Below are 25,806 nucleotides of genomic sequence, written 5' to 3' on the forward strand. Positions count from 1 at the left end.
CCTCCCGCCCTGCGGGTGTCGCTGTCCGTTAGAGCAGGACGCGGTTTCCGGTTCGCTAGAACGCGAAGCATGCGAACAGCGAGCTAAAACATCGCAGCGCAGCTACCGCGTCACGCCGGTGATTTTGCTTTTCACACCGGTCTGTGCGAAGGAGTAAAGATTCGCCCGTTGAGATTGTAGAGCGAGAATCGCGCTCTTTTGGCCGCGAAGATGGCGACGCCTCCAGAAGGTCTGTAAACACGGTGATGATGATGATGATGATGATGATGGCGATGGCGGCGGCAACAATGGCGGCGCGGTGTTAGTGTTTCTCTCAGTCAGACTGAGTCTGTGTCCGTCCAGCACAGTAACTTAAACTAAGCGGAGAAACGAGTTCTGTTCAGGAAATTATGATTGCTGCGAGTTGCACGAATGAAGTGTGTCTCTCTCTCTCTCTCTCTCTCTCTCTCTCTCTCTCTCTCTCTCTCTCTCTCTCCCCCCTCCTTCCTTTCAGTTCCTCACAGATCCTGAATTATTATGTGAATAAAAACGTTTCTTCCTGCTGCTGGTCCCGCACTGCACCGCGCGCGCACACACAGAAGACACACACAGGAGAGGAGGCAGCGAATCGCATCACTTGTCCTTATGGACGTTCGCACACACTTAAGTTAACTGTTCAGGAGACACGATCGAGGAGAAGTTGTTGATGCTGGCCTTTTAAACTATACTAGTCTAGCAGAAAATATTGCACTTTCATTAATCTACTTACAATTATTCACCCATTTATACAGCTGGCTCATTTTTACTAGAGTAATTTAGGGTAAAGACTATGTATGTTATGTCCTATAGCTGGAGGTAGGATTCGAACCTGCAGCCTTTGGGTCCAAAGTCAGCATTTCTAACCACTGCACTACCAGCTATGAAGTAATTCTGCATGAAAATGATCAGTTTTCAGTGCAATAAGCTGAGTTTAATTTTTCTCCAAATGTATTCAGTCCTTGTCTTTCATCCCTTCTTAAGTTAAAGGGTCTGTGGCCCAGAAAAGGTTCTGAACTTTTCATCTACTTTGACTTTTCTGCTGAACGTCTCGATTGTCAGTTATGCTGTCATTCATGAATGTGTGTGTGAGCGTGAGAGAGAAAGCACTCAAGTGGTCATTGCGCTGTTCTCCCCCAGACCAGGAGCTGAGGAATGTCATCGACAAGCTGGCGCAGTTTGTGGCCCGCAATGGGCCTGAGTTCGAGAAGATGACCATGGACAAGCAGAAGGAAAACCCAAAGTTCTCTTTCCTCTTTGGCGGCGATTTTTTTGCCTACTACAAGTATAAACTGGCCATTGAACAGCAGCAGTGTACGTACTGAAGTTTTTGACCACATCTGAGCAGTAGGGGTGCGAAACCACATCATGGGCCTCCTTATAAACTGTACTGCACTTTCAACAGTAAGAGCTGCTGGCCTCTGTGTCTCACATTTGTCCTCCCTCCGCAGTGCTCTGCAAACAGCCTGGACAGGATGGCCCCGATGCCCCGCCTCCAATGGCCCCACTTGCTCCGCCCCCTGTCCCTCCCCCTCCTCTGGCCACACCCTCGGTGGACGAACTCATCCAGCAGAGCCAGTGGAACCTGCAGCAGCAGGAGCAGCACCTCCAGAACCTGAGACAGGTGAGCGCAGTGCAGGTGTCAACCATAAAACATGAGATGTGTGTAGCGCACCTAAGGGTCAGTGGACACCTGTTTCACGCTGTGCTGTGCTGCGCCGCCTGCTCTGGACGCGCTGTGGCTGACTCGGTGCTGTTGCACACCTCAGGAGCAAGTGACTGCCGCCATCGCCCTCGCTCTGGAGCAGCAGACGCAGAAGCTGCAGCTGGAGACGCAGCTGGACATGGCTGAGTTCGACAGTCTGCTGCAGCCCATCATCGACACCTGCACCAAGGACGCCATCTCGGTACGCGGGCCGCAGCTCCCGTACCAGGCTTTCGGCCATCGTGTCGTCTCCTTGTTCGTTTGTTTGCCTACCCATCATGCTTCGCTCCGTACAGGCAGGGAAGAACTGGATGTTCAGCAACGCCAAGTCATCGCAGCACTGCGAGCTGATGGCAGCACACCTCCGCAACCGCGTTACGGCCAGCGCGGCTGACTTCCAGCTGCGGCTGCACCTCATTTACCTGATCAACGATGTGCTGCACCACTGGTCAGTATTGGGCTGGTGCTAGGCTCCACCCCTAAGGTGGTGGGGCGTATCCTCTAGCTTCCCTTGCTGACTCTTGCTCTCCTAATTACAGCCAGAGGAAGCAGCAGAGGGACCTGCTGGCAGCACTCCAGAAGGTGGTTGTGCCCATCTACTGCACCAGCTTCCTGGCTGTGGAGGAGGACAAGCAGCAGAAGATTGCACGGGTACCCTGCAGCGAGTCCGCCACCGAGTCTCAGCGGCTGCTCGCGAGAGCTCAGACCCTGGCGTGACTCTCTCTCTCTTTCTCTCTCTCTCTTCCTCCAGCTGCTGCAGCTCTGGGAAAAGAATGGCTACTTTGATGAGACCACAATCCAGCAGCTACAAAGTCCTGCCCTGGGCCTGGGCCAATACCAGGTGAGCACCTGTGTTACCTCCACAAAAGCGAGTCACTAGTGTGATCTTGCACCACCTCCTCCAATGGCTCACGCCGCTGTGCTCCCATACCCCCCCCCCCCAGGCCTCGCTCATCACAGAGTTTGCGGCCGTGGTGCAGCCTGTGCAGACAGCCTTTCAGCAGCAGATCCAGGCCCTGCAGGCACAGCACCAGGAGCTGGTGATCAGCCTCAGGCAGCAGCAGTCTGCTCCGGCCACGGTGCCTGTGTCGGCTGCGCAGTCGACCCCAGGGGAGAGGGAGGGGCCTGTTCCAACCACTCAGCATGGTGACTTTCTTTGTTCTGTCAAGTGCAAAAAACAGTGTTTTAAAGTCTGTTTTTACCCTGTTATTACTCTTATTATATGTAGGGCCACTTGAGTTTTTACCTTTCAGCTGTGTTTGTGTCCACAGCAGCTACTGCTCACACTGACTTGTGGCTCCTGGTTGTGTTTAGGTGAGGTCAAAGGTGACTATGAGGTGAACCGGAACCCCATGTCTGCTGCAGCACCCCCCCGTGACCCTAGCGACCCCATCCCGCCCCCCAAGCCCGGCTGGTTTGACCCCCAGCGCAACCTGTCGGCGTGGCCTCAGCAGCAGCCAGTATGTGGTACTAATGGTTACTTCATGGAGGAACCGGCCTTTACAGATGGACTGTGTGTGTGCGCGCGTGCATGTGTACGTACCCAGCTTTTACTTGTCCCGTTTTGTGTTCCAGCCCCCCTTTGACCCCACTCACCCTCCACCGCCCTGCCCCCCCTGGGGGTCTCATGAGGCTCCGTGGAATGAGCAGCGGAACCCCAACTGGGGTGGCCAGCGTGACAACGCCCCCTGGGGCAGCCAGCGTGAAGGCAGCCAGCGTGAAAACGCCCCCTGGAGTGAGCAACGCGAGAACGCCCCCTGGAGCGAACAGAGGGAGAACGCACCCTGGGCTGGGCAGCCCGAGCCGCCGCCGCCTGCCTGGAGTGGCCAACGCGAGGCTCCGTGGAGCGGTCAGCCTGAGCGCCCCCCCTGGGGCCAGAGGGAGCCTCCGTTCAGGATGCAGAGACCCCCACCGTTCCGAGGCCCACCCCCACCATTCAACCAGCCTCCACCTCCACATGATTTTGGCCGTTTCCCGCCACGCTTCATGCAGGAAGACCTCCCCCCGCGTCACCACTTTGAGCCGCCGCCGTACCCGCCCCCCGGGTTCGAGTACCCACAGGGAGACTACCCAGCAGGTAAGCGCTGTTCTGTGGAGGCCCCTTGCAGGCCTGAGAGGGGTGCTGTGACTTTTTGAGGGTGAGATGAGGTTTCTCTTCCCTCCCTGCTCAGATCTGGGGCCCCCACCACATCCCCCGCCCAGCCACAGGATCCCCCCGCCAGGAATATCGGAACCCCCTCCCTGGGGGGGGTCGCAGCATCCCGACTTTGGCCCTCCACCCCGTGGCTTTAATGGCCAGGCCCCCCACAGCCGACGGCAGGCCCCCTCCCACGTGAGTCAGGACGACCCGAGCCTGGTGCCCAACGTGCCGTACTTCGACCTGCCGGCCGGCCTCATGGCGCCTCTTATCAAGGTGAGGTTGTTGGTTGGTTGGTTAGGTGCCACCCCCATGCGAGAACGTGCCGGAAGGTACGCTTTCTGAGCGTAACGTGTTGTTTTCAGCTCGAAGACCATGACTACAAGGCCCTGGACCCCAAGGACATCCGTCTGCCACCCCCCATGCCCCCTAGTGAAAGACTACTAGCTGCTGTGGAGGCCTTTTACAGCCCACCATCTCACGAGCGACCCAGGAACAGGTATCTCCGTGCCCATGTGTGGAGGGGCTCGGCACTGGGTTAGGGAGCCATGTGGGGGCTTCCTAAAAATGGAGGCACAGACATTGTGTACTTGTAGCCCTTAGGGTGGCGCTGTCTGCCACTACAGGTTCACAGCTTCTCCCGAGGGAGTCATGTGGGGTCGGTGCTGGCGCTGGGGCTGTTGGTTCTGCACGGTACTTTGCTGATGGTTGTTTGTTTCGGGTAGCGAGGGCTGGGAACAGAATGGCCTCTACGAGTTCTTCAGGGCCAAGATGCGAGCGAGGAAGAAGAAGGCACAAGAAGAGCAGAGCAGGTGAGTTGTCGCTTTGACTGGTGTGTGAGGACCGGCCTACTGCAACCACAGCCCTCTCACCCGTTTGCAACTGCGTCCCGCAGCCGCTCCCGCAGCCGGGGCAGGTCATCCTCCCGCTCCTCGTCCAGGTCCAAGTCTCGCTCGAGGTCCCGCTCGCGCTCCTACTCCCGCTCCAGGTCCAGGTAAGGCTACACGCCACAGAGTCATCAGCAGACCCGGACGTGTGATGTTCTCAGATGTCGAAGCACAGGTATGAATGCATCCTCTGGTAATTTAGAAAACTGTGCCCTCTCCCCATCAGGAGTGGCTCTCGGTCATCACGTTCCCGTTCGCATTCCCGCTCCCGATCTCGCTCCCGCTCCCGCTCCCGCTCGAGGTCCGGCTCCCCCAGCCGGAGACGCCAGCGCCGGTCTCGCACTTCTTCTCCACCGTAAGTCCTCCGGACCACTAGGGGGTAGTAGAGAACATGTACAGATGCAGCAGCCATGTGAGGGCCGTGTCACTCTCTCAGGTCCACATCTGGCCTCAGTGGCGCTCAAGACCAGAGGCTGGGTGAGGAGAACAAGGGCCACCGGATGCTGAGGAAGATGGGTAAGTGTGGAGAGCAGCCAGACAGGCCTTTATGACGGTATTTCAGATAGGTTGTGTGGGCAGCTGAGTGAACGTAATGACAGGGGAACAAGGGTGTTTCCAATGGGGCCGTGTGTGTACACCGTAGGGTGGAGCGGTTCTGGAGGGCTGGGGGCCAAAGAGCAAGGGATCCGGGACCCGGTGAAGGAGGGTGACGTGCGAGACAAGTGGGACCAGTACAAGGGCGTTGGGGTGTCGCTGGACGACCCATATGAGAACTACCGCCGCAACAAGAGCCACACTTTCATCGCCCGCATGATGGCCAGGGAGGACGGTACGCCTCACAGCCTTCACCCTATACCCGGCAAACGTGCATCGCTCTTACCTTTCATTTGTTCTCATTAAAGCCATTCTTGGATTCAGCCTTAGCGAAACTGATGTTTTTGTTTGGCAATTTTGTTTTTGTTTGTTTCTACTGTTGTAACGGAAACGAGCAGTGAATCGAGAGCCGCCGCAGCCCTCGGCCCCCAAGTGACGACGAGGAGCCCTCTCGACCACCTTGGAGAAGCTGACATCTTGCCTTCAAAGTTTGGATTGTCTTCTCAGAGAAATCAGTGTCAGGCCCTGCATCCATACTAGTCACCATGTACAGTTTTGTTATTTTGTATTTTGTCTTTTTAAAAGGAAAATAGGTTGGAGGAATGAGATTAAAATTAAGATCTTGCATTCATTCTGTAAACTCCATCCCACAGTCCCCTCCATATAGGTGAAATAAATGTTTTGAAAGACACCGCTGCTGTTTTGTTGTGATGGAGAATGTGACAAGTGCTCAGGAAGAGTAATTGGGATGTATTAGCTACTGTATCAGTTCCTTATATTCAGAATCAGAATGGAGTGCTATTTGCCAGGTGTGCAGACACACACGACTAATTTGCTTTAGTGCTTTCAGTATTACAGACAATAGACAAGACAGACAGCTGACACACAGAATGAATAAATAAATAGCATATTTAGAGTGAAAAAAGTATAAATACAAAAAATGTAATAAATAATAAGCAAATTTCAAAAGTAATGGGATATATTGTACTGCTAGGAGAGCTCTAGGTGAGTGTAACTGTTCACGAGGGTGATGGCCGAGGGGAAAAACTTCTTGTGTCTCCGTAACGCCTGCCAGAGGGGAGAAGCGTGAAGAGTTTGTGCGCAGGATGTGTGGGATCAGTGATGACTTTGGTCGCCCGCTTCCTCATTCTGGACTCGTACAAGTCCCGCAGGGTGGGCAGCGGGGCACCGACGATCCCCCCCAGCCGTCCTGACGGTCCTTTGTCGCATATTGCCGTTTCCTCTGCCCAAGCGCGGTGGCGTCTTTGCTTCCGAAGGCAGTAGAGCCCATTTGTTTGACAAAACATTCAAAGTGTGTCCTTGGACAAGGGTTGGCTCCCTGCCGAGGGCGGGAAGCGGTCGAAGGCAGAAGGTCCCTGAAAGCACACGTCCTCCCTCTGCTTCGTGTGTGTGCGTCTCATTGGTCCGCGCCGCTGTCGGCTCAGCGTCATGTTGAAAGAGGCTCTACTGACACGAGGTCACTTTTGTCGTAACGCTGCCAGCTGCAGGCGTGAGAAGTGTCCACCGTGGTTGTCGTCCACTGTCCCCTGTCCCCCCCGAAGGACAAGTTCCATTGCGCTCACTCTCCCTCCATCTGATTGTGGAAGCTCTAAGCAGGCTGCTGGGAAACGTGAGGAGGTGCCAGCGCAGTGTAAATGGGGAGCACGTGTGGCCAAGACCAACAACATAGCGGCGAGTAAACATGAGGAACATTGATGCCCAACTCAACCGCACAGGGCAAACACAGGAGGCTTAACACATTTTCGAGTCGGACCTTTCCCCTAGGTAGTATAATAAAGTGCTGGTTTAGCTACTGCCGGGACACAATAACTGCACCTGAAAGTTCGGAGGGGGGTTCTCATAATACCATTATTACAATGTGTTTGTTACAGTTTCGGCCAGACTTCGTGCACATACGCCTCCTTGAGCCCAAACCATCGGACTGAAATCGTAAAGCGGACAGGATTACTGAGAGGCGTTAAACGCAGAGGGCTCCGCCCACTGATCTCAGACCGGTGGTTGGTACAGTGGCAGGGCTGTTAAGGAGGGCAGTGAACGCGGAGAGCTCCTCCCACTGATCTCAGAGCGGTTCATCACTGGAGGGCAATTTTCGCGCCCTGGGGCGCTCGCGATTCGGTGGCGTCACACTTCCTGTGAGTACCTCGTGGTCTCCTCTCATTGGTCAGGCGCTTGTCCAATCAGAAGCGGCCATCTGTGAGGCGATAAAACCTAGGAATCCCCTCATCGAGCGGTCTTAACATCTTCTCTTCGTCAGATTTCTTGGCTTGTGTCACTTTGTAGCTCTAAGAGTGCGAAAAAGGCCGAAATGCGGGTGTCCGCTGTGCTCTTGGTCCTTTTTGCAGGCTCTTTGGCTGTCCAGGGCACCGTGTACTTCAAGGAGCAGTTTCTCGACGGAGGTGAGACTCGTTTCTTTCTCGCGTCTCTTCTTGCGCTCGCCCTCGCGCTGCCCTGTCCCCTGCCGACCGCGCGTGCCGGCCCGTGTGTGTCTCGCGCGGAGAGGAGCGCTTCGTTCCGTCGTCAACGAGTCATAGTCAGTCTTTTCCGAAGGCATCTCTTATTATTATTATTATTATACGTCTTTAAATGACTGCAGGAGCGCCTGCTGCGACTGTTGTGTGAGTGTGTAGATCATCTGTGGATGTTCGTGCAGCAGGGTAAGAAGTCCTCGTTCTCCAGCTCCTCTTTCACATTGACACGTTTGAGGGATCGTCAAGTGTTTCAGTAAATAGTTAAGTTCTTACGGGACGTGCTCGGGTGCGTATCTACGGTAAATCCTGTCCTCCCCTGGTCACGTGACACTCACGTGTCTGTCTGTCTGTCTGTCTCCCTTCCACCTTCCTCCCTCTTCCTCCCCCCCACACACATACTTCCAGAAGCGTGGAAGAGCCGCTGGACCGAGTCCAAGCACAAGTCCGACTACGGAGAGTGGAAACTGACCGCTGGCAAGTTCTACGGGGATGCTGAGAAGGACCAAGGTGAGGCTGGCTTTGCGTTGGCTCGTACTTCTTTGCATAGCCGAGTTGCAATGCAAACGGTCGTTCGTCTCAAAGACGGAGGGGGAAATAACCCCCTTTGTCCTATGTGTGTACGAGGAGGGTTAAACGGACCGTCGAACGACAGGTTTTGTTAACAAACTAAATGAAACGGGTCTGACCTCCTGCAGCCATAGAGAGCGCCAATGTGACACGTGTGGAGCATGCCTCTCGCACATCCCCCTTCGCTTTGCTGTTCGGCACTTCCTGCTGAACCTCGGCACTTTGCTCATCTGGAAAGTGTTGTGCTCTGTGCGCGCGTGTGCACGCGCTGATGTCCGTTTTGTGCTTGCCACCCTAGGTCTGCAGACCAGCCAGGATGCACGTTTCTATGCCCTGTCTTCCCGCTTTGAGCCCTTCAGCAATGAGGGAAAAACACTGGTGGTGCAGTTCACCGTGAAGCATGAGCAGAAGATCGACTGCGGTGGGGGGTACATCAAGCTCTTCCCGACGGACCTGGAGCAGGCAGACGTGCACGGCGACTCGCAGTACTACATCATGTTCGGTGGGTCCCTGCAGCACCTGCTCCTTGAACACTTTGCCTTTGTAGGTTTCTAAAGCCCACCATTCTGGGATGTCTCCTGAGGTGAGCGAAGGACCTAATTTCTCATCGTTCGCCCTCGCTGTGGTCTCACAGGTCCTGACATTTGTGGATACAGCACCAAAAAGGTCCATGTTATCCTCAACTACAAAGGCAAGAACCATCTCATCAAGAAAGAGATTAAGTGCAAGGCAAGTAGTGGAGCCCTGCCCTCTGGGTGGGTGGAGGGGACGCTGCTGCAGAAACAACCCTGTGGACCCTGGGCCGGGTCCTAATGATCTCCGTGTGGTTCCTCTTGGCAGGACGACGAGCTCACCCACCTGTATACCCTGATCCTGCGACCCGACCAGACGTATGAGGTCAAGATCGACAACGAGAAGGTGGAGTCGGGCACCCTGGAGGAGGACTGGGACTTCCTTCCCCCGAAGAAGATCAAAGACCCGGAGGCGAAGAAGCCCGAAGACTGGGATGACCGAGCCAAAATCGACGACCCCGAGGACACCAAACCAGAGGTGTGTCCCACTCCCTGCGACTCCTTTTTCTCCACTTCTTGTGCAGCATCACCCCGTTGCCTTCCTTACTGTACAGTAAGGGGTGTGGCTGGGCGCAGACAGTAAAGTGCTGCCGTGAAGGTTCGTGTACAGCACCAGGACTGGATGGATCACTGATGAATTCACCGCTCTTGGTCTTTGCCTGGATGCAGTGGCACTCCCCTGACCCATGTTGTCATCTTTCCAGGATTGGGATAAACCAGAGAACATTCCAGACCCCGATGCCAAGAAGCCTGATGACTGGGATGAGGACATGGATGGAGAGTGGGAGCCGCCCATGATTCCCAACCCTGAGTACAAGGTGGGCCAGAGGGCAGGGTTTGAGTGAGGGCAGCAGCGATAGAATAGGAGCAATACTTGTCGGATGCACAGTACATGCATGAGGTCTCGAGTGCTGCGCCACCTGCTGGCAGGAAGGGGGCTAAGCCAGCAGTTCTGTCCTCTTGCAGGGGGAGTGGAAACCGAAGCAGATCGACAACCCCAGCTACAAAGGGGTGTGGGTCCACCCAGAGATCGACAACCCTGAGTACACGGCCGACTCGACCATCTACAAGTACGACAACATCGGCGTCCTGGGGCTTGACCTGTGGCAGGTGCGTTTCCGTGGTAACGCTGGGCTGTACTGGTTGGACCTCTCGATGTAAGGGCATTCCCTTATAATTCACGTTGCTTTTCCCTTTGCGGCACACAGGTGAAATCAGGAACCATATTTGACAATTTCCTAATCACGGATGACGAGAAGCTGGCGGCAGATTTCGGAGCTGAGACCTGGGGAGCCACAAAGGTGGGTGAGCCAGACAGCAGCCTTGCTCTTCCTCCGAGGGCAAACGTGTGTGCGTGTGTGCCACCCCATGAGTGTGACACCATGGGTGTTTGTTTTTCCTGGGGGAAAAAACAGGAACCAGAGAAGAAAATGAAGGAGGAGCAAGAGGAGCAGAAACGCAAAGAGGAGGAAGAGAAGAGCAAAGAGCAGGAGGCGGAGGATGGTGCCGAACATGAGGAGGAGGATGAAGAGGAGGAGGATGAGGAGGAGGAGGATGAGGAGGCTGGTGACACTCGCAGCCCAGAGGAAGGGGAGGAGGACGAGGCGGTTCCAACGAAGGATGAGCTCTGAGGGGATCCAGTCCAGGACCGAGTCCATCGGCCAGTCCCTTGCTGGGAGACGCTCCCTGCAGGGCCCCACTTCCAGAGCCACCAGTAGACTTGAACTGTTGATTATTATTTTCAGGAACTGTGTGTGTGTGTGTGTGTGTGTGTGTGTGTGTGCGCGCGCGCGCGCGCAGGTGAAGAAAGGGAATGGTGCTTGCTTGAGGGATCTTAAAAAAAAAAATTAATCCCCTACCCAGCCCCTATACACCAGGTGCAGGGGGGGTGTGAGTTGTAATGGCTGTCATTCCGTGTGTGCATGAGGTGTGTGTGGGGTTTTTTTTTTTTTTTTTTTTTTTTTGTTATGCCCATGATTGTATGTTTCCTGTCTGTGGAAAGATTATTTTATGAATGTGTTCAATGGAAACAGTGGAAAAAAGGTTCTTTTGTTGGATATTAAAAGAAGCTTATTATTTGACATGGTTTTTCCTTTGACAAAAGTGCTTGAAAAGGTCACCTGAAATACAGAAGGCGATGAGGAACCGAGACCCACCCACACACCTCGGAGGAGTTCCAGTGTCGAGGTTTTACAGGCCGTGGTGTTTCTACATGTAGCTTGTCTGCAACATTTCCATCAAGGGAGACATAGTGAAAGACACTCTAGTTATTGGTGTGTTAAGAGGACTTTAAAGGTGTGTGTGTGAGAGAGACGGACACTAGAGTGCAGGGTCTTCACCTTGTGGTCCCCGCAGTTACACCTTCTCCTCGCAGCACGAGTGGCGATGAAGAAAAAAGTTTTATTAAACATGTTTCTGAAGGCCAAGTGGCCTTCTCCTTTTGTCCTCCTACTGTACAACTCGTGCATAAATGTCCATGACATCTGACACCTTCAATTGTACTTCAGGGGATCGTTTTGTACTCTGCTCACGGGGAGACGGGAAGGAGCGCACAGTACAGTACCACGTTATTACCGCTGCTCCCCCTTCTCCCCACCACAGTATCGCTGAATGGAGACCCTGCAGAACTGGCTGAGGTCACAGGTTTGAGTCCTACTGCCAAACCTACAGGCCAGGGGGGAGCAGAGTGGTTAAGGGTGCGATCTGAAGGTCCCAGGGTCAAGACCCCTCCCGCTGAAATGACTTTACACTCATTTCTTTAGCTGACGATTTCCCCCAGAGCCACTTACACCATGTACCATTTATAGAGCTGCTCAAGGGCACCCCAGGTGGAGGTGGGACTCGAACCTGCGACCTCGGTTCCTAAAGAGCGCCTCTAAGCACCAGGCGATCAGCTGCCCCTTCCATGCAGGCGCTTACTTCAGTTCAGTGGAGTAAAAAGTACGCAGCTGTACAGTGGGTCGGTCCGAGGCTCGACATGGTTTGGTCTGGTGTCCAGAGAGGTGCGTCTCACTCACACTCGCTGTCCCGACCTCGTCACGTGTCCTCGAGCTGCGTGATGTGCGCAGTAACGAAACTTTCGAAAGCGCTGCGTGGTGTTTGCGCGAACTGCACAGGATAAAGAGACAGGGGTGTGTCTGCGCAGGTGTGTCGGTAAAAGTGCGCGCGGACGCGCTCATCCCGGCACATTCGTTCGATTCGGCGCTGCTGCGCGTGGCCGCTGCCGCCGGGGACAGAGATGAGCGCGTTCCCGTCCGTCTCCCAGGTACCGACCCGTCCGTGTCCGTGAGCGGAGCGACAGAACAGTCAGAAGAAGGTGTCGTTTGTGGGGCTTTTGTATCCATTCGTGTCCCGAACCAACCAGTACTACACTACAGTAGTCTAGGATCGGTGACATGATGATGATGATCAATAGGTCGGTGGCACGCGCTTGCTCCCTCTCTTCAGACTCTTGTCGCCATCGGGATTATTGATGAAATCGCCGCGAACCGGACACACTTTACGCCCGATCATGTAATACGGTCAGTGTTACTTCATGTAAGAGTGAAATATGACACAGCCCGGCACCTGGTGCAGCACTTGCACTCGGAGGACGAATGGGTTCGAATCCCAGATCCTCGATCAGGCTACTTACTTTGAATTGGTACAGTAAAAATGTACCCTGTTGTGTAACAACTCGGGTTTTCCCTCCGCGACTCACAGGTAGGAGAGGCTCTGGTTGGACCCTAGACCAGCACGGCTCTTGGTGTGTGTGTGTGTGTGTGTGTGTGTGTGTGTGTGCGCGTGCGCGAGGAGTGACATGTTCCCCCACACAGCAGTAAAAGGAATGTTCCTCATACCTGTTCTTCTGGTTGGAAATGTCTACCAGTTTAGTGGCAAATATCTCGACTCTGTGTGAGTGAGTGAGTGAGTGAGTGAGACGCTGTGATTCCTCTCTCACTGTGTCACACATGTCCTCCCTGCAGCTGTCCGGAGGAAACGCCGTGTATGAAAAGTACTACCAACAGGTAGGATGAGGAGCCTGCTCTCGCTCTCTCTATGTCACACACACACAAACACACACACAGTGCAGGGGAGGGGTTCACACACACACACACACACACACACACACACATTTTCAGAACCGCTTGTCCCATACTGGGTCGCGGAGAACCGGAGCCTACCCGGTAACACAGAGCGTAAGGCCGGAGGGGGAGGGGACACACCCAGGACGGGACGCCAGTCCGTCACAAGGCACCCCAAGTGGGACTCGAGCCCCAGACCCACCGGAGAGCAGGACTGCGGTCCAACCCACTGCGCCACCGCACCCCCTTCGGGAGGGGTTCACATCCTTGTTTATGCACCGAGACAGACTGCAGCTGCGTGGCACTCCCTCCCTTACCGAGCTTAGGGTTAGGTCACTTGCACCCGGACACAGGGAGACGCTCTGTGTGCTTTGTCGCCCCCTGCAGGTGGACCCCCTGAACACAGGAAGTGTAGGGCCCGAGGAGGCAGTGGACTTCCTGAAGAAGTCAGGCCTTCCGGACTCCACCTTAAGACAGGTGGGACTGCTGCTCCGCCCTCTCTGAGACATTCTGGCCTCCAGAAGGTCACCTGGAATAACCAGCTCAATGTCCCTCCCTTCCCACAGATCTGGGACCTTGCCGACCCGGACGGGATGGGATTTCTGGACGAGCAGGTAGGGCGGGACCCCTCTGGACGCGGGCTTGGGCCAGATTTGGGCCTCCTGGTTCCTGAGTCTCCTGCTGTCTCTCTCCCCAGGGTTTCTTCCTGGCACTGAGGCTGGTGGCAGCTGCCCAGAGCGGCCATGAGGTCAGCTTGAGCAGCCTGGAAGTGCCGCTGGCTCCGCCCACCTTCGTGAGTCCTCGAACCCCAGAGCGCTGCTCATTCGCATGGGCTTTCACTCGTTCATTCTTTCAGCAGACGCTCTTCCCCAAAGTGCCGTGCGGCTCCGAGTAAATAAAGTGCGTCCACAACGGACAACGAGTTGAGACACACACACACAGGACTATGGACACACAGCTTACCTGCGTGACACCACCATGTTGCTGGTTCACATCCCTCCAGCAGCATCTATAGAAATGACATTCAAATAGCAAATAGCAAGAGGAAGCTGATATGTGTGCTGGGACTTGTCTTGCAGAGGGACACTCCATCTCCGAGCACAGCGCCCCCTTCAGGCAGTGCCCCCTGGGCCGTGACGGTGAGGATTTACCCTGTTCCCAGTTCCCGGCTGTCCAGGTGAACGTTGAGACAGGAGCATGTAGGACGTCCATGTTTGACCAACACCTGCTTTTGTCCCTGTCTCGCAGGCGAAGGAGAAGCTGAAGTTTGACGGTGTTTTCGACAGCCTTTCCCCGGTCAACGGGCTCCTCTCGGGGGACCAGGTCAAACCCATGCTGCTCAAATCCAACCTGCCCCGGGACGTCCTGGGAAAGGTGAGCCCGACTGGACGCCCGACTGGACGCCCGACTGGACGCTCACCCTGTCATCCTCTCTTGCAGGTGTGGGAACTCAGTGACATTGACCAGGATGGACACCTGGACAGAGACGAGTTTGCGGTGGTAAGTATGTCCATCTGCTGCACCGCTCTGTGTGAGTTGTGTCCCTGAACCCTTGTCCCACCGCTGTGATCACTCCGCCCTCTCGTTTCCCACAAGGCCATGCACCTAGTGCACTCCAGCCTGGAACAGGAGGTGCTGCCCCCCAGCCTGCCCGCTTCCCTCGTCCCCCCCTCCAAGAGGAAGAAGAGCGGGGCTGTCCTTCCTGGATCTGTGGCCGTTCTTCCGTCCAGCGCCCCGCCCCCAAAGGACAGCCTCCGCTGGAGCCCCCCGCTGGTCATCGCGGACTCGCTCCCCAGCTCCAGGAGTCTCTCCCCCGAGCCCCCGCCGGCCCCGCAGGTCCCGCGTCTCACCTCACCCGCCCTGCTCAGCCGCCAAACATGCCGTCCATCCAGTTGGACAGCTTTGGAGCCGTGAGGGACGGAAAGCGGTCCTTTGAGAGGGAGGACCGGCCCTTCAGGCTCCTGCTTTCACCACACCCATATTTCCCGTCTCCATCCGTCCACATCGGACCGGCGTGTCTTTGGCTTCGTTCACCTCGACACGGTTCAGGGGAATAATGAGCCAAACGTGTTTAAAGGCAGGAACTCTGTGCACTTTTAAAGTCTGTTTCTCCCTCTTTAAACCTGTTACACTCAAACGTTTGAGTCGCCAACTTTCAAAGATTTCTTCCATTTTCCTCCCTTTTCTTCAGCATTTTCCTCCCTTGTCTTCTCTGAGAAAGTTCCCCTGTGCTGCGTTTACGGTGCGGCCCAATAGGGGGCAGTAAAGAGCTCACAAACAGAGCGGCAGCGTGGAGCCGCCTTCGTTCAACCCACTGCCACAGTGTTCGCCGCTCCGCTCTGCGCTTCCTTGGTGTCTGCGATCAGGAACCGGTTGAGGAACAGCGGTTTGTGGACACGACGCATTTCCGATCTTCGGTCCCTTCAAATGACTTTTAATTGTAACGTCGTTTCGGGCTAATGAAAGAGAGAAAAGTGAAGTAACAGCTCTGTGACGGACGGCTCCTCCGTCCACGTTGTGGACGAGTGCTGTGGAATAATGGAAAAAAGTCTCACGGATGCAGCTATAGCTTTAAATGAGGTTTTGCGCAACATAAGCGGTGAATAAATGAACGTATTGAGTTTGGCGTCGGAGTTGTGAACAAATGGAGTTAAGAACAGCCTCGGGGTCCCAGCTGCGTCCAAACGCTGAGCAGCCGGCGTTCAGTAAGAGGACGATCGTCCGAATGAGTTCTAATGTGCTCTTCGTGCATCTCACGCTAAAGGTGCGGCTGTGGGTCTGTGTGTCCATGTCCACGTGCAGGCGGTCAGTTGGGTGATTCCCGCTGCCGACAGGAGTCGCTACGACGACCTCTTCCTGCAGACCGACACGGACCTGGACGGCCTGGTCAGCGGCACCCAAGTGAAGGAGATCTTCATGCGGTCGGGGCTCCCGCAAAGCCTGCTGGCACACATCTGGTGAGGGCAGGAGTGTGTGCGTGTGCGTGTGCGTGTGTCTGTGTGTGTGTCTGGACGCCCTGACCTCCGTGTCCCCGAAGGGCTCTGTCCGACACCCGGCAGGTGGGCCAGCTCACCAAGGAGCAGTTCTCCCTGGCCATGCACCTGGTCCAACAGAAGGTCCGCCACGGGGCGGACCCCCCTCAGACCCTCTCGCCCGACATGGTGCCCCCGTCGGAAAGGGGCTCCCGTTTGACCGTAAGTACCGCGCGGATGGAGACGCGACTGCCCCTTTGCCTTTGTTGCTCTTCCGCCTCTCGTTCTCCTCTGCACAGCCTGTGCGAAATGTGGTTCTGCCCCCTGGTGTGTGTGTGTGTGAGAGAGACATGCGTTCAGAATATGTGGGACACGGTGAACCTGGAGCGTCCCCATGTGCGTCTCCATGTCCCACCTTGCAGGACGGCGTGAGGTCCACGGAGCTGACCGGGATCGAGGAGCTGGACGACATCGGCCGGGAGATCGCAGAGCTCCAGAGGTACCGTAGCCGCCGGGGGCGCAGGAAGACCCGGTGCCCTCTGGGGGGCGCTCTAAGCCCAGCGTGCAGGCGAAGCGGTTCAGGGCTCGTATTTCTGCCGTTTCCCCCCTTTCTCATGTCTCGGCATTTATCATCTGAGTCCAACTTCAGCAGCCCAACTCGTTGTATACGATCAAGTCAAACGAGGTTTGAAATGGAATAAAAATGTTTCCCTGTTGGGGGGTGCGGTGGCGCAGTGGGTTGGACCGCAGTCCTGCTCTCCGGTGGGTCTGGGGTTCGAGTCCCGCTTGGGGTGCCTTGCGATGGACTGGCGTCCCGTCCTGGGTGTGTCCCCTTCCCCCTCCGGCCTTACGCCCTGAGTTGCCGGGTTAGGCTCCGGTTCCCCGCGACCCCGTATGGGACAAGCGGTTCTGAAAATGTGTGTGTGTGTGTGTGTGTGTGTGTGTGTGTGTGTGTGTGTGTGTGTGTGTGTGTGTGTGTGTGTTTCCCTGTTTCTTTCTTAATGTGAAAACAGTCCGATTTGGGAAATATAAGTGGTGTTCGCTGTCGGTTTGTTTAGTCCCGTATCTAGTCCCATATTTAGTCCCGTATTCGGTCCCGTATTTAGTCCTCTTTTGTTTAGTCCTACATTCGGTCCTGTGTGTTTAACCCCCTCAGATGGTGCTGCGTTTTCTTCCGCAGGGAGAAATTGCTGCTGGCGCAGGAGGTCCGAGACCAGCAGGAGGCGCTGCGGCTCAAGTCGAGGAAAGTGCAGGTGAGTCGAGCCGAGCGGAGCCGTCCCGCGGGGGCGTGAGGGGCCGGGGGCGGGGGGGCGAGAGACGCTCACGGCCGTCCTCGCGCTGCCGCGCAGGAGGCGCAGGAGGACCTGGAGCGGGAGGCCGGAGGTCTGCGGCAGCTCGAGGCCCAGAAGCGGGACGCCCAGGAGCGGCTCGACGAGATGAACGAGCAGAAGGCCAAGCTGGAGGCCATGCTGAGCGACGTCAGGGAGAAGGTCCAGGAGGAGTCCCGCACGGTCAGCGGGGGTGTGCGTCACCTGCACCGTTTCCGCCGGAGAAGGTGCCTCCGCCGGCCCGTGTGACCGCGCCTCTCCTGGCTCCGCCCAGGTCTCCTCGCTCCACAGCCAGATCCGGTCTCAGGAGGCGGAGCTACGGGGGCAGGAGGCGGAGCTGGAGCGGGCCAGGGCGGAGCTGGAGCTCCTGCAGCGGGAGGAGGCGCGGCTGGAGCAGAGCGTGCGCTCGGGACGGGCGCGCCTGGAGACGACGAACGGCTCCCTGAGGGTCACGCAGGACGCGATCGACGAGGTGAGGCTAGTCGGGGGTGTGGTTGTGGGGGAGCGTGGCCCGGGCGCGGCCTCACCCCAATGCATGTGTGTGTGTGTGTGTGTGTGTGTGTGTGAGAGTGCAGGTGCGGAAGAACCTGTCCCGCATCCAGCAGCGACAGGAGGAGACGAGTCGGAGCATCGAGAGGTACGGCAGCATCCTGAACGACGCCGATCGCGGCAACACGGCCGCCCTGGAAGAGCTGAGCCTGGACAGCGACCTCGTCGCCTCGGTGAACACACCTGCGCCGTGTGTGTGCGTGCGCTTGTGCGTGCGTGCATGTGTGCATGAGCGAGGCTCCACGTGAGGTAAACGCCCAACTCTGTCCACAGCACGACCCCTTTGGAACCAAAGATTTGACCTCTGACCCCTTCCAAACGGAGGACCCCTTCAAGTCCGACCCGTTCGAAGGTGCTCGGCGCCACCCTCTGGAGACACCGTCTACTTACTGGTGACGCCTTAAATATGCGAATGTTAAGGCTACAAGAGCACGGCCCTTCCCGGGTCTCAAACCAGCAACCTTCCGAGAAGTTTGAACTGTGCTGCACTCTGAGCTCCAGGGCCTTGTGTCAAGGGCCCAAAGTTAGGGCTCGTGGCCCTCCGCCGGAGCCCTGGTCCTCACACTTCTCTCTCTGCCCAGATGCGTTTGGGGACGACCCGTTCAAAGGCAGCGACCCCTTCAGGACGTCCACGGCGAAGGACTTCTTTGGCAAGCTGGATACCACGGAGCCATTCTCCACCCCGGACCGCTTTGGGAGAAGCGCTTCAGTCTCCACGGTAACGCAGGTGGAGGACCCTGCCTCTCCGGCCGGTGGGTGCGTCCACAGCTCTGCTGGTGACTCCGCCTCTCTCTTTCTTCCAGGTCACTGTCTTCGGTGGAGGTGTTTCCACGGCAACCGCAGGTACGTCTCACCTGGAGGTCTCACCTTGTGGATCCCCGGCTTTCGGGCGGGCGGAGTCAGGCTTCGACGCCGCTGTGTTAATGATGCTAAGTGGAAACAGAGTCGCTTTCAGGCATCCTCTTCTTTCTTTTCCTTCTGTGCCGAAACCTGCGCTCTGACAGGAAGTGATGTCATTGCTACTATTTCAAGAAGGTGGTCCCTTACTTTCCCCTGTCGGAGCTCTATTTATAGCACGGTGCCCAGTGTGGGAGCACTGCGGTGTAAATGGAGGGCGGGGGGTGAGGGTGCCCTCGGGCTGCGCCCTTGCCGTGGCGCGGGAGTCATAGCGCCGGGTTCGACTCACAAGCTGCACAGACAGCGGCTCCGTTAACACCGCGGTCGTTCCTTCCTGTTTTACCGTAGTTTCTCTGTGGAAACTGTGAGATGATGGGAAAGTCATTGCTCTCCTTAGCTGACTCAGCAGGACACATCTAGAAAGACACTGTGCCCCCAGGACACACATACACACACACGACAGCACAGGGAACGTCAAAGGACCGGAGACCATGTGTCCCCATGGGCCGAGCGTCCCGCCGCTCTTTGTGTGTGTGTGTGTGTGTGTGTGTGTGTGTGTGTGTGTGCGTGCTCACCAGGTCATGTTGTGCTCTGTTTCAGACCCGTTCGCGACTCATGAATCCTTTAGAAGCAGCAGCTCCACCAACTTCAGCCGCGTCCCAAAGGTACAGAAAGGTTCACCAGTGACCTTTGACCCTCAAATCCTCTGCCTGGAATGACCTCCCCCTCTGTTTTTCTTATTCATTTAATCTCCGGAGCTTCTTACACTGATTTAGTCACCCATAGGGCTGCAGCCTCATTTTTACTCTACCAGTTTACTCTACCTGTAACCACTGTGCCACCTGCTGTCCTCTTGAGGCTGAACCTCTGGATACACTTTGTTGTTCATGGTTCCCCAGGGAGACAAACCCCTCGGCAAGAGGCCCCAAAGCCTGGTTCTGCCCCCCAAGAAGGGGCCGCCCCCCAGACCCGCCCCACCCAGCAGTAAGTCCTCGATTCGGCGGGCGGGGCCGTGTGAATTGGTGGGTGTGGCCAGGTAATTTGATGGTTGGTGTGGCCAGATGATTTGGCAAGCTGCTGGTTGCAGGTGAGGAGATCTGTGGTCTCGGGTGCCTTGGCGCTCACCCCCCCAACCCCCACCCTCACCCCGTGCCCCCTTTGGGACGAGAGGCCGACGCCCAAGAAACACGCTGCAGTTTCACTCGAAAGCTGTAAACAGGAAAGGCGTGTGGGTTCAGATAGGGCTGCATCTCTACCATCTTCACTCACGCAGCGAGATCAACAAGTGGGCCCTGTGCGTGCGTGCGTGCGTGTGTGTGTGTGTGTGTGTGTGTGTGTGTGTGTGTGTGTGTGTGTGTGTGTGTGTACGGGCAGTGCGAACAAAGCTCGCAGCAGCTGGCAGACGGGACCTTTGCTCTCGCTCTGCAATGCTGTAATGCTCTGTACTAGAGCCTCGAGGACGCCTCGAACCCTTGACCGTGGGTTCGGAAGCCGAGGTTTCTCTGCGTGTGAACCAAACGTCCAGCCGATGACCCTGCAGTCCCCGTCCCCACGATGAACCCGAGTTGCGGTTGTCACCTTCCTACCGCCGCACTCCTCTCCCACGCTGCCAAACCCGGCGACCACGTTTAGTCTCTCGTCAGCACGCGTGTGCATTGCGGTCCCTGCAGGCGACCTTGTGACCCAAGCACTGCGGTCACAGTGTGGGCAAAGCACCAACAAGTGGCACGAAGCAGCTCCTTGTGAGAAACAACACACTGCGCTCACACACACACACACACACACACACACTGGTGCCTCTGAGCCTTTCTCTTCCCTCTGTTGCTCACATGTAACTCTCTTGCTTGAGAAGTAGTGGTGTGTGTGTGTGTGTGTGTGTGTGGTTTATCACACCCTGGGTGGAGTCCAAACTGCTCTGCTGCCTAGAGGGGCACAAGATACTCTGATGGCAGCGGGGCAGGAGAACGAAAGGAAACGATGGCGCGAGAGCAGCAGGTCACACAACATCATGCCATCATCATGTCTCCATCATGTTCACTTGGTCCCTCTTTTGCACTTCCTCTCCTCATTGCTGCTCTCTTCCTGTTTACATTCCTGGTCAGCACCCCCCCTCCACTGCCCCCCACTCCCCCACACCCCCCCGGTCATGGGTGAGATGGTGCCCCAGCCCCCTTCTGATGAAGCCGTGTGGAGGCTGTGGTTCCGTCGTTCCATCCCGTAACTCCGATTATGTCATACTCCGGTGGGTGGGGGGGTTCCTCTTTGTTAAAGTTTTCACTTTATTATGACATTGAATCACAACCCCCCCCCCCCCCCCAGGCTGGAAGTGAAGCCAACAGGACATGACGTCCCCGTGACATCCCCGTTTGGACACCTCCTGTGTGTTCAGGGGAAGAGCAGCAGTCGGCAAACAGCTTGCCAGGGGGACGGTCCACATTCCACTGCGTCTCACGCTGGGACTGGAAGGTGCGGTGGACGGGACAGGGGGCGGAGCCTGGAGCCGCGCGCTTCGCTGCAGCCCCCCCGTTCCTCTGTAGCAGCATTTAACAGTGTTCATCTGCACATATTTTACAAAAAAGAAAACTATTTAGCAAATATATATGTCTGTGGAGTGATGCGGGGAATCTTCTTATTGAAATCTCTCTCTCTCTCTCTCTCTCTCTCACACACACACACACACACACACACACACACACACACACACACACACACACACACACACACACACACACAGATGTGTACCATTTCTTCTGTCCGTCTGTGAGTTAAGCTGTAATGGTGATATTATAGTAGGAGTTTTGTCTCCACTGTCCTGGGATTTTCTGTCATGTTTTCAAACTTAATAAACGTAGAGTGAAGTCTCAGAAGACACGCACTCCCCTGTTTCTACTGTCTTAAACACTGTGTGTGGATGTTTGCTGTCCTCCCGGAGGACACAGAGTGGACCCCCTGAGGGGCCTATCCATGTTTTCTGGAGCAGTGCCTGCTGGCCTCCTGCAGGGGGCGCTCAGTACCTGGACATTCCTGCTTTCCCAGGAGGGGCGTGTCCACCTTCAACAGTGGACCCTAATGTCGGGGTGGGACTCAGGTTGTCCTGCTGGTCCCCCAGTCGTCACCGGGGTCTCGGAGTGACATCATCACACTCATCACACTCAGCCTGGTCTTCACAGCCATCGCTGAGCCTCCGAGCAAACCGGGATTCTGTTGTGTGCGCGTGTAGCCGGAGGACGCTGAGCTAAAAGGGATGTCCTGCACAGGAAGAGACGCGGGACCCTGGACTTTGGAGCGAGGAGGACTGAGGAACACCTGTGATGGATGATGGACGCCCTCCCGGCCTTCTCCTGGCGCCGCCGACACACAGCGTGCGCACACAGATCAACACCCTTATGTCTTGATGTGGCTTAACGTCATCGGGGAATATTCTGGAAGGAATGTGTGGCTGTAGAGGAATTTGACCTGTGGACAAAGGTCCCCTCAGTAGACTGCGTGTGGAGAAGAGATGTGAGGACAGGCCAGCCGAGACACGCACACACACACACGCTCGCACAGAGACACGCACCCCACAGGACCCTTATTGTAACACGTGTGGTGTGACACTTTTCACAGGAATGTTCCATTACTATGAACACGTGCGCTGTTGCAGGTTCACCTCCTGCTGCCCCCCGACCGCGGCGCTGGAGACGGACTCCGGGCTGGACGGTGCCGTGACCCGCTGTCCAGACGGCTCTCCGGGCGCTCTCTGTAATTATGGAAACGTAACGTTGGTTCTACGCGGCCTTATTTATAGGACCCGGCCGCAGGCTGCTGGCGGCACAGCTGGGGTGTGCGGGGGGAGGAGGAGGTTGGGGTGGCCTTCGTCACAGCGCCGCGCGTCGCCGTCCCCGCGCGGTCTCCGTCCCACGTCCCGTTGCTCAAGGACCTCTAATCGCCACGGCAAGGATTTCGCTCCCGAAGCAAACTCACGAGTCCGGTCTGTATCCACTTACTTTAATATTTACAATAAATACATCATACAAGTCATGTAAACAGTAGGAAACAAAGTATTTCCAGATGACGTTTGGCGTGACCAGGAGCTGCTGTCGCCGGGATGGTCCTTACGGTTACAAATTCAGCATCCTTGGCATAAAAGGCCGTTTCTAACGGCTCATGAAAATAATAGTGACAGTAACAGCAATAATAATAGTAATGATAATGTCGGTCGATGATGTGCCGTCGACTTGTTGCACGCGTGGGATGAGTCCGAGCTGGGGGCGGCAGAAACGTCCTCGTAACCCGGCCTAGTACCCGCGGGTCAGGAGTACCAGGAGTACCAGCAGGACCAGCAGGACCAGCAGCACCAGTAGAACCAGCTACTGCACCAACCAGGTCCCAGATCTGGCGCAGAATAACGACAAGAAGAGCAAGAACCAACCAAAACAAAAGTCGGTCTCCATGGCAACGGGCCGCTCTCCTTCACAGGTGTCTCTTCATGTGCAGCGCCAGGTGGTCGGAGCGCGAGAAGGCGCGCTCGCACAGGTGGCACTGGAAGGGCCGGTGGCCCGTGTGCTTCCGGAAGTGGCGCGTGAGCTCGTCGGAGCGCGCGAACTTCCAGCCGCAGCCCTCCCAGCCGCAGTGGTAGGGCTTCTCACCTGCGGGACGGAGCGCAGCGGAGCGAGCGGTGAGCGTCAGCGTCGGGGACGCGCCCGTGCAGAGGCAGAGCAGCAGCAGCAGCAGCAGAGCGCCGCGAGCGCGCCTGGCTTTCGAACCAGCGCGAGAGACGCCCGGCGACGAGCACGGCCCTCCTCACCTGTGTGCGTGCGGTGGTGCGCCTTCAGGTGCGAGCTCTTGGTGTACGTCTTTCCGCAGCCCGCGAACGTGCACGTGTGCGTGGCCGCGCGCTTCCTCGGCCACGTGCGGCGGCCCCTCTTCGGCTTGCCTTCCAGCAGCAGCTCGAGCGGCGACGGCGGCGGCGTGGGCAGCATCCCGTGCGCGGCGCCGTGCGCGCCCAGCGCGTCCTCGTACGCGGCGAAGGGGCGCGCCCCCGCGAAGCACACCTGCAGCGCAGCGCCGGGCTGTGGGCGGCAGGGGGGGTAGCCGTGCGCGAAGCCCACGGGGGGCTGCTGCTGCTGCTGCTGCTGCTGCTCCTGCTGCCGCTGCCGCCGCCGGGGCTGGCAGCTCGCGCTCACCAGCTGCTCCGGACTGAGCGGGGGGGTCATGCTGCCGGCCGCGTGCGGCGAGCTGGCCGCGCGCGGCTGCTCGAGGGAGCGCAGGCACGCGGCGCTGCCCTCCTGCTTCACCGTGGCGCGGCTCAGGGGCACCATGCCGAGCACGGGACCGAGCGCGGCGCCGTACCCGTCCGCGCACGGCTCCGCTTTCATCATGCCGCACGCCTCCTCGGGCCGCAGCAGCTCCGCCACCAGGCTCGAGCCGGCGTACGACGGGGGGGGAGGGGGCGCGCTCGGGAACAGCTGAGCGTGCGCCGTCACCGTCACGCTCTCGGCACCGGCACCGGCACCGTGACCCGCCGTGTTGGAGAGGATGAAGTCCAGGTCCACGTAGGAGCTGAGCTCGTCCGCGTCTCCCGTGGGCGTGGGCAAGCAGGGCTCCGCGTGCGCTGCCGTGCGCAGGAGCGCGCAGCCCCAGGACGCGTACCTGTCAGTGTGGGGCTCCGGGTTCCACCTCTGTCGAGAACAACAACAACAACAACAACGACGACAACGTGTTCAGTACGCACACGCAGAGTCAGCGAACCGAGTGAAGTGCAGCAGCAGGGCGGTCGCGCGGTGTCACGGCGAGACACGATACATACTTACTACAGTCGTGAAGGTGACGATGTGTGTGTGTGTGTGTGTGTGTGAGTGTGTGTGTGTGGGCCGCTCTCTATCTATCTATCTATGTGAATATGAACATGAACTCACACTCTGGACGCTCCAGTCCCTCTGCTGTGTGAACGTGCAGATCGACGGTAACATTGTATCGCCGAGCGACATCACAGCGGCTGCGCTTCCTCGACACACACACACACACGCACTCACACTCACACTCACACACTCACACACACTCTCTTCTACTCTGCACACACACTGCACACACACACCGCCGCCGCTGTCCTCCTCCTGTCGTCCACACTAGTCTGCAGCAGCCCGTCTCCGTCCTCTTCATCGGCTCATCAGATCATCACTCTCTCTGCCCCTCGGCTCAGTTCAGTTCCTCCTTTTTAAACCCGGGTCCCTCAAGTCGCTCCGGAGGAGGAGCGCAGGAAGCGCGTGCCGGATGGAGGTCGGTCTGCTGGACCCTAAATTTACTCCCTATATAAACGCTCCTTCAGTCCGGTCCAGTCCGGTCCGGGCTCGGACCCCGGCCTGTGTCCCCGTCCTCTCGCTCCTGCTCTGTCAGTGTCACTCACACACTCACACGCTCTGACCGCTAGCGACTCGTTGCGCTGCGTGTCGCCGACGCGCCTTTTAAACCGAGCGGATAACGTCACAGTCGCTCGTGAACGGTCCGGGTTCGAGTACACGCACACGCACGTGGGCGGGAGCGCGTGGCGGCGTTGAACCGCCGAATGATCTGTAGTGAAACACACACACACACACACACACAGAGCGAACGAGTCCCTTTCTGAAGGAAGGCACACAAGAAGAAACGAGATGATGATGTGAAAGAAAAGGACACGAAAATGCCCGTGTGGAAAAACGTCCCGAGTGGGTTCTGAATTTACTGGCCGGTTCGCGTCTTCTCTGCATCTCTTGACTCACACTCGTCGCAGCAGAATCGAGTGTGCGAATGAGAGGAGCCCGTCTCGTGCCCTGGCCGTGGGTGAGACCCGTAACTTACGGGCTTTGAACGCTTCAGACTGTGTGTCACAAGGGAAGGGTTCATGTAACACACACACACACAGTGTCACTTACAGCCTGGACACTGTCTCCATACTGTTAAATGTCTATGTCTCTACTCTAGATACAGGTACGCTATACGCTGCAGTGTCCGGGTGGCTGTATGAGGCATGGAGGACACGGGCGGAAACGGAAATAACTGTTACTCTTCAAAG

At 56.9% G+C, this 25,806-nt stretch overlaps 4 protein-coding genes across 4 annotated transcripts; 3 read left to right on the top strand and 1 right to left on the bottom strand.

Annotated features, from left to right (window-relative positions):
- The first annotated feature begins 44 nt into the window (after positions 1-44).
- Positions 45-5,993, top strand: cherp (calcium homeostasis endoplasmic reticulum protein). The gene is made up of 18 exons (XM_018730988.2): positions 45-229; positions 1,156-1,329; positions 1,467-1,639; positions 1,785-1,922; positions 2,017-2,168; positions 2,260-2,371; positions 2,472-2,561; positions 2,665-2,866; positions 3,035-3,180; positions 3,296-3,797; positions 3,892-4,133; positions 4,223-4,356; positions 4,583-4,669; positions 4,753-4,851; positions 4,971-5,099; positions 5,181-5,260; positions 5,388-5,573; positions 5,737-5,993. The coding sequence occupies exons 1-18, from the start codon at positions 211-213 to the stop codon at positions 5,772-5,774; spliced, it is 2,703 nt and encodes a 900-aa protein (XP_018586504.2). The 5' UTR covers positions 45-210; the 3' UTR covers positions 5,775-5,993.
- Positions 5,994-7,534: 1,541 nt separating this feature from the next.
- Positions 7,535-10,805, top strand: LOC108921506 (calreticulin-like). Its single transcript, XM_029249309.1, has 9 exons — positions 7,535-7,755; positions 8,233-8,334; positions 8,693-8,896; positions 9,029-9,123; positions 9,235-9,444; positions 9,671-9,784; positions 9,933-10,076; positions 10,175-10,267; positions 10,382-10,805. The coding sequence occupies exons 1-9, from the start codon at positions 7,665-7,667 to the stop codon at positions 10,595-10,597; spliced, it is 1,269 nt and encodes a 422-aa protein (XP_029105142.1). The 5' UTR covers positions 7,535-7,664; the 3' UTR covers positions 10,598-10,805.
- A 1,270-nt stretch (positions 10,806-12,075) lies between these two features.
- Positions 12,076-21,651, top strand: LOC108921385 (epidermal growth factor receptor substrate 15-like 1). Its single transcript, XM_029249308.1, has 22 exons — positions 12,076-12,231; positions 12,932-12,973; positions 13,418-13,507; positions 13,597-13,644; positions 13,728-13,823; positions 14,110-14,169; positions 14,279-14,404; positions 14,471-14,530; positions 14,627-14,866; positions 15,833-15,987; positions 16,068-16,224; positions 16,425-16,501; positions 17,183-17,255; positions 17,352-17,513; positions 17,605-17,802; positions 17,906-18,052; positions 18,153-18,231; positions 18,461-18,597; positions 18,683-18,722; positions 19,377-19,441; positions 19,676-19,760; positions 21,096-21,651. The coding sequence occupies exons 1-22, from the start codon at positions 12,205-12,207 to the stop codon at positions 21,104-21,106; spliced, it is 2,175 nt and encodes a 724-aa protein (XP_029105141.1). The 5' UTR covers positions 12,076-12,204; the 3' UTR covers positions 21,107-21,651.
- Positions 21,652-22,757: 1,106 nt separating this feature from the next.
- LOC114909498 (Krueppel-like factor 2) lies at positions 22,758-25,177 on the bottom strand. Its single transcript, XM_029249301.1, has 3 exons — positions 24,674-25,177; positions 23,563-24,436; positions 22,758-23,404 (listed from the first exon to the last, which is right to left on the bottom strand). Exons 1-3 carry the CDS (start codon positions 24,743-24,745, stop codon positions 23,229-23,231), a joined length of 1,122 nt encoding a protein of 373 aa, XP_029105134.1. The 5' UTR covers positions 24,746-25,177; the 3' UTR covers positions 22,758-23,228.
- Positions 25,178-25,806: the final 629 nt, after the last annotated feature.

Source organism: Scleropages formosus, chromosome 25 (assembly GCF_900964775.1).
Source record: "Scleropages formosus chromosome 25, fSclFor1.1, whole genome shotgun sequence".
NCBI lineage: Eukaryota > Metazoa > Chordata > Actinopteri > Osteoglossiformes > Osteoglossidae > Scleropages > Scleropages formosus.

What these genes read in the sequence shown, in the direction of transcription:
- cherp (XM_018730988.2), top strand. An exon ending in ACCTCCAGAACCTGAGACAG is followed by an intron (nt 1,640 to 1,784) that starts GTGAGCGCAGTG and finishes TGCACACCTCAG; the next exon opens with GAGCAAGTGACTGCCGCCAT. An exon ending in CATGATGGCCAGGGAGGACG is followed by an intron (nt 5,574 to 5,736) that starts GTACGCCTCACA and finishes GGAAACGAGCAG; the next exon opens with TGAATCGAGAGCCGCCGCAG.
- LOC108921506 (XM_029249309.1), top strand. Translation starts at nt 7,665, where the DNA reads ATGCGGGTGTCCGCTGTGCTCTTGGTCCTTTTTGCAGGCTCTTTGGCT. An exon ending in TGGGGCTTGACCTGTGGCAG is followed by an intron (nt 10,077 to 10,174) that starts GTGCGTTTCCGT and finishes TGCGGCACACAG; the next exon opens with GTGAAATCAGGAACCATATT. An exon ending in AGACCTGGGGAGCCACAAAG is followed by an intron (nt 10,268 to 10,381) that starts GTGGGTGAGCCA and finishes GGGAAAAAACAG; the next exon opens with GAACCAGAGAAGAAAATGAA.
- LOC108921385 (XM_029249308.1), top strand. Translation starts at nt 12,205, where the DNA reads ATGAGCGCGTTCCCGTCCGTCTCCCAG. An exon ending in CGGACTCCACCTTAAGACAG is followed by an intron (nt 13,508 to 13,596) that starts GTGGGACTGCTG and finishes CCCTTCCCACAG; the next exon opens with ATCTGGGACCTTGCCGACCC. An exon ending in GTGCCCCCTGGGCCGTGACG is followed by an intron (nt 14,170 to 14,278) that starts GTGAGGATTTAC and finishes CCTGTCTCGCAG; the next exon opens with GCGAAGGAGAAGCTGAAGTT.
- LOC114909498 (XM_029249301.1), bottom strand. Translation starts at nt 24,745, where the DNA reads ATGTCGCTCGGCGATACAATGTTACCGTCGATCTGCACGTTCACACAG. An exon ending in GGGACTGGAGCGTCCAGAGT is followed by an intron (nt 24,437 to 24,673) that starts GTGAGTTCATGT and finishes TGTTCTCGACAG; the next exon opens with AGGTGGAACCCGGAGCCCCA. An exon ending in GCACCACCGCACGCACACAG is followed by an intron (nt 23,405 to 23,562) that starts GTGAGGAGGGCC and finishes TCCGTCCCGCAG; the next exon opens with GTGAGAAGCCCTACCACTGC.